This window comes from Cryptomeria japonica, chromosome 2 (assembly GCF_030272615.1).
Source record: "Cryptomeria japonica chromosome 2, Sugi_1.0, whole genome shotgun sequence".
Taxonomy (NCBI): Eukaryota; Viridiplantae; Streptophyta; class Pinopsida; order Cupressales; family Cupressaceae; genus Cryptomeria; species Cryptomeria japonica.
Genome location: NC_081406.1, coordinates 99454138 through 99464260, shown reverse-complemented (window position 1 = coordinate 99464260; position 10123 = coordinate 99454138). Strand labels below are relative to the sequence as shown.

The following is a 10123-nucleotide window of genomic DNA, read 5'->3' as shown; positions in this document are numbered from 1 at the left end:
TTTCAGCTGAACATGTATTAAAATAAGAATTTAATTTGTAAGTTTAGAAAAGTTTATTATATTTATTTTTTAGAAATGTTGGTTGTTACACCAAAATCTCAGTGTTCTCGCCTTTGCTACTCAACACAAAATTGTCCTAGTTTCTAATGCCTTCAAATAAAATTCTCGAAGTTAAGTCACAGTTTGTCATGGCAGCAATCTGTTGGTATGTTCTTTATGTAGTTTCTCTGTGTTCAATGTTACATCAAGAGTTTCTTGTCGGCTTGTGCAATCTTACCAGCATTTAAAGTTGAAACAAATCTAAGACATGTTTTTTTAAAAGCATGCTCCTTTCATTGAAATTTATTCTTTTCATATTTGATCCACACAATTTTCTTCCTTTACTATTCATTACTGAAAAACAATCGGAGACGGACATGTTAGAATATCTGAGATCACTTTTAATTAGCCTTACATGATCAGCTCTGCTTGTTAAAGCATTACCCACAAAAGATGTGACACAACGTATGACATACAAATTACAAACAAGCATGCTTTGCTTTCATTTGATTACTTACCTTTAATATAAACTGATGGAGTGGAGTGACTATTGGCGTTGCAGAACTTTGGAGAACCAATAGGCAGACATCTTTGGATATCTTTTAAGATCTTTGAAATCTACATAAACCAATCCAAACCTTGATGTGTACCCAGATCTCCACTCAAAATTATCCAGCAAGGACCATGCAAAGTATCCTACAACATTTGCACCATCGTTTATTGCATCTACTAAATTTTTAATGTAGCTTTTATAGTAGTTGATCCTTGTCGTATCACGCAGCCCAGCAGGCAGGGTCATATTTCCAGGATCATCCATTCCTGCCCACACAAAACACCATTTGAAACAACTTTAATAAATCTTAAATGGGACCAGTAATCGAAGTAATTTGGTACGTGTTATGATTGAAACTCAGCTTTTCCAACAAAGAGTCTCTAGTTAGGTAGTCATACTCATAGTAATTGATGCTATACAAGATGTCTACAGGCTTACCGTTTTCAGATAGAATCATTGTTGGATTGCCATAGTGCTCTTTTATGTATATTACCGCTTTGTACAAACCCCATGGCACAATGTATAGCCAGTTTGAATTTGCCTGCAATTTCATTAGTTGTTATTTATGTCAAGAACCAGTCCAATGCAGAGGACATTATATCATCGCACAAATAGAGTGTTTTACATTTAAAAATAAAAACTTGGGCCCAAAGGGTGATTACCAAAGGCCCTCCCTAACAGAGACAACCCAAATGAGTTACAGCTGAAAGAAACGTGAACTCAGTTTTCTAAGAAATTATTTTGGACTTAAGTCTATTTAACAACAGAGTTCCATTATTTTTAAATGAAATATCGAATGTATTTATCAGATGAAATGATAATTGCATTTTGGAATGCACATAAGAACCAATCTAGATCACAAACAAGACTGAGAAATAGCTATTTGGGTTATCTATTTCTTATTGCCGCTGATATTCTAAGCAGTTCTCCAAAAAGTATAGAAAAGTTTGATTGGGTATAATGACTGACTCGGGCAGAGAGAGAATTCATTACTTAACAGCTGAGCTCAAGCCTTACAAACTCTTGTACCATTTATTCAATAGAAAGTACTTTCAAAAAAGCAGTAAAATGCAATTTCGGAGTGAAAGGAATGGATTTTACCCTTGGGCCAATTGGCACACCATTGCGTGCATCTGCCATATTTTAGATTCACTGATTAGTTAGATCTTAAAGTAAACTATAATGCAAGAAATGAATGTTTTAATACAATATAATGTGCAAAAAAATGTCTGAAAATGCAATGTGCCAAATACATTGTAGGAAAACTTCAAAATGGGAAAGAAGTTAAAGAACCTTACATGCGAAACCTGTATTCCAGTCGATTTGGTAGTCTGTTACATTTTGCTTGGGTTGTTTTGGATCATACATGTAATAAGTTGTATACTGGTTAACGCCTAAAATGTCAATTGAACCTTTAACAATTTTGGATTGCTCTTCCGAAAATTTCGGCAGCCTTGTTCCAACAATTTCCACCATAGAATCAGGGTATTTCCCATATATAATAGGATGAAGGAACCTGACAAGCACAAAAGTATGTATGTTTTTCTTACTAATAATGGAAATACTAGATGCAAGCAAAAATCATCAGTGATTCAAGAAGCCCGTTAACTCTAATCTTCTAACATTCTGCAACCATCTGCAGTCCTTCATTGATTTGATCCTTATAATTTGTTTGCATTTAATCATTCTAAAGCCTATTAAGTTAGGTTATTGATGTCAAAGTAAAACCAATCCAGTTCAGAATCATGGTTGAAGCCTACATTCTGTGGCAACTTGATAACTCCATGCTCATAGAGGAATCAGTGTATTAAAGTTTTATACTAAATACATATTACAAGTCAATTAGAATAAACATATTTCTTATATGCAAGTGACAACATAACTACAGGATGGAAAATTTACACATACCAGCCAAGTTGGAAATCTCTTGATCTCTGAGCAGCTGCCATGTCCTCATTGGAATTTGTAAGGGGCTCAAACCACACAAAGTCCAGAAGAATGCCAATTTTTCCCTTCTGCTCTGCCTACGACCAAAGAAGAGTTCAGTTTTAGTGACTTTTTCATGCATGTCATTGTTAACCAATGTCAATGAGCTCACCTGATACTTTTCTCTATAAATCTTTACAGCAGCAGCATGTGAGAGCAGCAAATTGTGTGCAACGATGTACGGTTCTGTTGCAGAGTTTCCAGCAGTACAGTTTCCAAATGGAGCTGAGCATCTTGCAGGAGCAAATATTCCATTATCATAACCAAGAGCAGCAACAACCCGAGGCTCATTGAACGTCATCCAATATTTTACCCTGTCACCAAATGTTTTGAAGCAGAATTCTGCAAAGTTTGCGTATTCTTCCCTACGCAGAAAAGAAAAGCAATTGTCATCTTACCTAGAAAATTTGGAATTTGAGATTAAAAAAATCACAAAGAAAGTTGAATAATCAATAATATATCATGTAGAATCAGCTGATGGATCTCAAAAACACACAAGCTGTAAGCAAACTTACACAATTTTGGAGTTTAACCAACCCTCAAAAGCTTGTTCAAGCCCAAGAGGCAAATCATAATGATAAAGATTTGCATAGGGCACAATACCTGATTAAAGTGAAAAAATAAAAGAAAATTAAGTCATATTAATGATATAAGATTTCCACAATTCATAATTATATTCAATGGAAGATTTCTGGATTAGATTGTGTGTTAGTTTTTGAATCATATTCCCCATTGCAGAGCGATAACATTTGATGACCTAATTAGGAGAATAACCAACAAAGCCATGAAATGTTTTTGATTGCAGACTAGTAGAACAAACAATAAACATGAAAAAAATTCTGGAAGTACAAGACATCATTACAAAACAAGCCAAAACTACAAGATATACTATTATAAACATTAGACTATAGAAACAAATTCAGTGGTCCAAGCAAACAAGGCTATAATCACAAAATCCCTTTGTAGGCCACACAGGACATGCAAACAAAAGAGCTCATGGCAATTTTTCTGGGTAAAAGTCACATATTAAAATAGCCCATAACAACAAGAACAATTGTAGATCATAGAAAGGAGATATTTTAAGCATTTCTTATTCATCACGGCAATAATATCCACAGTAAAACCAGAAGAAACATTTGAAAGCTCCAACAATAGAGAACGTCATATGGCGTTCTCACATAGTTTCTTGCTGGTGTTTCCCTATATAAGTCGAATCACAAATACAAAGAGGCCATAATCACAAGAACCATGGAAGACCACAGACTGTTGATATGTTAGAAAAAGTAAAGCACTGTATGCAAGCACTACTATGTGTATGTCTTTGCAGACGTGTGCATGTGTATATACATGAGAGAGAGCACAAGAAGCTCAAAGAAAACAGATTTTTGGAAATAAATTAATGAATGTTACAACTCTATACTACATGTGTTACCTCTTTCAAGCAGATGGTTTATGAGATTATTGTAATACTGGACACCTTTGTTGTTCACTGGACCCGTTCCATCTGTATCATGAAAAGATAGCAAGTAGAAAGCAAATGCAGAGGTCAAAAAAAATTGAATCCCAAAAGATCATATTTTTATGATTCAATTAAATACGGTTGTGCTATAATGCTAGATGAATGTAATACTCCTATGCTATAGAGTCATTTAGCTCCAAACTTTCAAAACCTTAGCCATATGCTCCATTTATAACAGTACAAAAATTTTTAGGACGCTTACTTGGAAAAATTCTCGACCATGATATAGAGAAACGGTATGCATCCATATTCATGTTTACCATTAGTTCTACATCTTCCTGCAGACCAATTAAACTTGGAATTTATGAACTTTAGAATTGAATCTCATTTCAGAAACAACGGATCAATAACAATTGGCAGGGTATAATCCTATGACTAAGTATCTTGGTTAGTACAAAAACATCATAAATATACCTTGTATCGATGGTACTCATCCACTGCAACATCTGCAGTAGAATTGTCAGCTATGTTTCCTGTAAAAAGGCAAGAAATTCATGCCAAATCAAAAGCAGAAAGCAGTATTAAAAGGGTTATTGCATAGTGGTCAAAAGGCATTGAATATGTTGGTTCTCAAAGTTGTAGGTTCCCAAATCGCTAAAAAGAAACTATACCTAAGCCCCACGGGATGCCAGCTCAAATAAGAATGACTTGTTACTTATGATTCGGCAAAGGACAATAATTGACCAATGCTTATGAGTGGGTAAACCAACCTTCATCTTTAGGCATATGCTAAGCCTAAGGAGGTGTTCCTCAAGGTTTTCCTTTCAGGAAAATTAAAGAGAAATGATGAAACAAGGGATCTTGAGGCAAGCTATACCCAATCCACACAAGGACTCCAACTGACTATCACTAAGCAACTTGTGTCAGTTTGCCACTACCACGCCTTCAAACCTTTACTAAGCAGATATACACAACCATGTAAAAGACTTAAGCCGTATCCTTCTCGACCCCTAAAGATGTTCAACCCTAAACTTCTTCATACATGGATGCAAAAATTACGACGATGCATATCTGATTCAAGATGAAGTTTGGGAAACCTTTGAGAGATTTTATTGCTAAAAAATGAGATTATGCAGTCCCTAACACTAAGTCTCTAAGAGATTAGTGTTTACTCTCTTATAGGATAAAATGAATACTTGAAATAATGAACAAAATTAATAATGCATACCAGATAAAGGAGTAAAAGCATATCCTTATTTGCACATGAATTTATTGCAGAAGTGACCTAAGATGGTCAGTCGAGGATCAAAGTCAATCCAACTAGATCATGCTACTTTCCTTGATGATACAAAATCTATCTAAAGAACTGACAATTGCCAAAAGGAACTCAACCATCAACTAACTCTTATAAACACCCAAAGCTGACAATCAATTAATAGATAATTGGATAAACCATATTATCAAATCATAACAATAAGCACTGTAGACGAACTACATCATCCCCGAAGGAAAAAGCTGTCTTCCAAATGACAAGAAAACAAATAAGCATCAAGTGATGTAAGAACTAATGACAAAGACCTAGAGGCTGCAAAGCTTCCCTCACTTAAACTTGTAATTCTGCCTTTATGCCTGTACCGTGGTACCCAAAAGAGGAAAAATACATGATTTTTAAAAGGGAGAAGAAAAAATAGTTAATTTGATAGGTGATTTCTATTGTACTCTCCCTGAATTAATGTACTGAGTTTCAGCCAACCTGCCAAATTCTTGGGAGTCTCAAAATTCTGATTGAAATGAGGTACATTGCAGTATTAACCAAATTCAAACCCTCTCCATTAGGTTAATGAGATTGTCGAATATTGAAATGAATTATACTCAAACGTGCAACACATATTGGACACCACTCGATGGGGTGAACGAGGTTGCAGAATATTCAAAATGGGTATAGTCGAAGAATGCAATTCAACTCAACCTCTCAAAATACTCAAACCAACAAGACAAGAAAAAATCTGCAAGAAAGAGGAAAAACATGAACTTTTAGAGTAGAGCCAAGGCCAGAGCATACCTGGTGCATGTACAAAAGTATCCCAAATGCTGGGCCCACGTCCCTCAGAATTGGCAGCCCCTTCAACTTGGTAAGCAGAGGAAGCGGTTCCGAAAACAAAACCCTCAGGAAAACTACCTCTGCTTAATCCCCCAGTGTCGATCCCTTGACCTCCATCCCAAGCCAAGGGCTCTGCCATGCATAAACCCACACAAACTAAAAGAAAAATTATCATATTTTCTACCCCCATTTTAGATCGCTTTCATATCACTTGCAGAGCATTGCTAACAGTGCAAACTTCACTTAGAACCAAAATACAGTTACAGAGTGCATAGCCTAGCAATATTACAGAAAATATGGAGTCGCGTGAAATATCTGACCCCACCCGACACACTGATGTTTCGTTTTTGTTGCTGTCGATAACTTCAATATTAGCCATGTGTAGAAGTTGGGTTTTTAAGGCCGCCAATGTTTGAGCTTTGTACCCTTCCTCGTGCACTTTTTGGAAAATACTTATTAATTTAAATTTAACAATTGGAAACGAAATTTTTTATTATTATATTAAGACGTCAAAATTAGATGACATTGCAGGCCTATCATGAAAAAAAAAAAAAAAAATCATAATATTGTACAAGTTTGCAGGCATATAAATGAATACTAATAGAAACAAGTGTCACGTAACGAGTATTTGTGATCATAGTATTGTAATAAAACTTTTGCTATTATAAAATAATATAAAAAGTTATAATATAATACAAATTTTAGAATGAAAAAATATAATTTTCTTAAGAGCATAATCTTAATTTAATTTTAAAAAACTATATAATTATAATAATAATAAAATTAAATATTTTTAATTTTCAATTATTATAATTTTAAATTGTAATAAAAATATATGTTTTAATTTTTAATTATTATAATTTTGAATCATTATTATTTTAAATTTATATTAGTACAATTATATTTATGTAATATTAACTATAACTATTATTATTATAATATAATACAAATTTTAGAATGAAAAAATATATTTTTCTTAAGAGCATAATCCTAATTTAATTTAAAAATATATATAATTATAATCATAATAATAAAATTAATATTAGATCTGTGAAAAATGCGAATTTTGAAATTCCCCGCGATCAAAAGTGCTCCCACGCAAAGCAATGAGGAAGGAGAGTGGCAAGTGTATCTAGGGAAGAAAGCCAAGAGGCACTGGAAATCTCGGATACTCTATTCGGCTGCCAATGTTGCAATTTTAGATAATAAGGGTGGTCCTCTTCTGAGCGGCACCAAATATGCTTGTTTCTCGTCATCTCTCCCCAATTGATCTGGCATTGTCGATTGCTCTATGAGGAAAGTCTGTGATTATAGAAATATTTTGAATGGTAGATGGTTAAATTCATTGCAATATAGTTTTCCGCAACCACGGCCAAAATCTCACTGGCAGGTGCAAAGGCTACCACGGGGTAAACGTGGTAGCCCTAGGGTTTTCTCCAACCCTCACAGGTATTTTCTCCCTAATCAATCATTTAAAGAAGATAAAATAGCTTCGACTCCAGTGGTAGCCATTTCTGGCCAAGTTGTAATATCTGATCAACAACGGGACAAGAAGGTCATTAACTTACATTCGGATCTCCTACATGATTACTGTGATTTCTTTTACAATAAGGATATTATTGCCTTCTGGAACGGGCAACGTCAGATCTTTGATGAAATGAAAGAATGGTGGAAGGAGGAATTCTCCAACCAAGTAAGTATTACTAACCTAGGTTTTAACTGTTTTCTCATTACCTATGCTAATTCGAACATTAAAAAAGGAAATTTTGAAGTGGGAAGTAAAATTGATAGAAGGATATGTCTTTCAATGTTTTGATTGGATACCTAATTTTAATCCCAAAACTTTCCAACCTAAGAAAATTGTGAAATGGATAAATATAGGTCCTTTGTTGGTAGAATTCCATTGCCCTAAAATTATGGATTTTATAGGTTTGCAATTAGGAGTTTTATTAGGAGTAGAAGGTTTGTATAAGGATTTGGCAAAAGATATAAAGATCCTTATACAATTTGATTCTGAATCCCCAAATTTGAACCCTATCGAGTTAATTACTAAGAAGGGTAGTTGGTGTATATCTCCCTCACTTTATGAGGGTAAAGTCAACACCTCTAATATCTTCCTTCGTAACCCCCATGGTAGTGAGCAAATCTCTGATAATAACAACTCTGCCTCTAGCTCAAATAGTAGGGGAAAATCGAATTTGAATTTTGTTGGATGTCAGTAGTCCTCTAGGGCTCCCACAACAGCAATCAGGGCAATCCAGAGTCGTAGCAAGTCTCAACTAAAGAGCAAGGGTCCAATGTGCCCCTAAAATAATAAGACTTTCTCAATGTGCCCAAATGACAATCCCATTTCATCGCCAGTTGCGACTTTTCCCATAGTAGGTGAAAAATTATGCCATGTAAATAGTGTTGTGGGGGTTTGTAGCACGAGTCATAGTATTAGCTCCTCTAAGAACAGGGATAAGAAGCAAGTGATCTCTAACAGTAGATCGGAATAACAAAAATTGTTGTTAGGAGTAGAGGAATTCAAAGTGGATGTGCAAGAGCAACTGGAGTTATTGGATCAACATATAGACCTAGAACATAAAGTAGTTAACTGCCCAGTTGTGGATGAGATTGGGGATTTTGGTTTAGGGGTTGAGTGCCTCTTTGAACAATTCACAACTTTGGAAGAGGATGTTGGAGATGTAGATCTGGAAGGAGATCAACCTTTAGATGGTGATGATGGAGCCATAGGTGGAAGTAAGTTGGGGTTAGGCAATTGTTTAGGAGGCAATACTAAACCAGATTGTGGCTCGTCCTTGAAGAAGAGAGGAAGGAAATCCATAATTGAACTTAGAAATATGGATGGAGAAGCAGTAGGATAGGCTGAAATAACCTCAATTATGAATGCAAGGAAGGGGAAGTACCTTCCCACTCAGCCATGAAGATCATTACATGGAATGTTAGGGGCTTGAATGCCCCTAACAAGCAATGCATTCTAAAGCATTCCATCCTCACCTCAAAAGTAGAATTAACTTTAGTCCAGGAGACCAAGCTTAATCAAACTGAGATTGAAAATTTCCAAGAAGGTTAGGCAGAGTGGGAAGTGATACCTATGGAGGGAGCCTCAAGGGGTATGGGTATCATCTAGGATCCAAGAAGGATTTCAATTAATAATATCTCAAGAATAAGTTTTGGATGCGTTTCCTTCTCAAACATCTTAGTTGTAATCTGAAATTCATCCTCTTCAATATTTATGGCCCTATACCTACACATGAGAAGTTTATAGTATGGAATGAAATAGGTCAGTTGTTAACATCGTATCTAGAGTGGAACTATTTTTTAGGGGGGGACTTCAATGCCATAGATGACTTCTCAGAAAAATCGGGGGGACTAAGAAAAGAACCCCAAGCTCTAATAGATTTTAGGAATTGGATCAATTTTCATAATATGATAGACATCAATACTGATAATGGCTCCTTCACCTAGAATAATAGAAGGAAGGCGTTCAGCAATATTGCTGAAAGGTTAAATAGGTTCCTCTTCAAAGGTAATATCCTGGAATTTCATTATCTTCTTAAGGCCTCCATTCTCCCCATTTCAGGCTCAGACCATTTTTCGGTGCAATTAACCATTGAAGAGGACTTAAAACCTAAGAGGTGCCCTTTAAAATTTGAGAAAGTATGGATGAAAAATGCATCGTTTTCGGAGAATGTAGAAAAATGGTGGAAAGAGGCGGATGTTTTGGAATCAAAACTCTATTGTTTTGTAACCAAAATTAAATACATTAAGAGGAAACTTCTTCATTGGAACAAGGACAGATTTGGCGATATCTTTTCCTCTAAGAAGGATATAGAATCTGCCTTGGCTCTTCTGAATGATAAAATCATTAAGGAAGGAATAGATCAAGATAGCTTCTTAAAAGAAAAGGAGTTACTCTGTAAATATGAAGATATCTTGACTATGGAGGAAATCTTCTAGAGACAGAAATCCAAAGCAACTT

The 10123-nt window shown here is 35.2% G+C and overlaps 1 protein-coding gene across 2 annotated transcripts; it reads right to left on the bottom strand.

The window, feature by feature from the left end:
• Positions 1 to 356: 356 nt before the first annotated feature.
• LOC131035175 (beta-glucosidase 44) lies at positions 357 to 6541 on the bottom strand. Of its 2 annotated transcripts, XM_057966821.2 has the most exons (12): positions 6428 to 6541; positions 6100 to 6270; positions 4512 to 4570; positions 4300 to 4375; positions 4011 to 4082; positions 3094 to 3181; positions 2691 to 2943; positions 2501 to 2616; positions 1891 to 2108; positions 1694 to 1725; positions 1031 to 1133; positions 357 to 858 (listed from the first exon to the last, which is right to left on the bottom strand). In XM_057966821.2, exons 4-12 carry the CDS (start codon positions 4358 to 4360, stop codon positions 587 to 589), a joined length of 1215 nt encoding a protein of 404 aa, XP_057822804.2. In that variant the 5' UTR covers positions 4361 to 4375; positions 4512 to 4570; positions 6100 to 6270; positions 6428 to 6541; the 3' UTR covers positions 357 to 586. The 2 variants fall into 2 exon arrangements, with proteins under 2 accessions (XP_057822804.2, XP_057822803.2); XM_057966820.2 differs by having other exon boundaries at positions 6100 to 6509.
• Between the last annotated feature and the right edge of the window lie 3582 nt (positions 6542 to 10123).

Excerpts from the sequence above, each read along its gene's own strand:
- LOC131035175 (XM_057966820.2), bottom strand. The coding sequence starts at position 6,328 with ATGGGGGTAGAAAATATGATAATTTTTCTTTTAGTTTGTGTGGGTTTA. Across the intron at positions 4,571-6,099 it reads TACTTTTGTACATGCACCAG|GAAACATAGCTGACAATTCT; the intron begins GTATGCTCTGGC and ends GCCTTTTTACAG. Across the intron at positions 1,134-1,693 it reads GTGTGCCAATTGGCCCAAGG|GCAAATTCAAACTGGCTATA; the intron begins GTAAAATCCATT and ends ATGAAATTGCAG.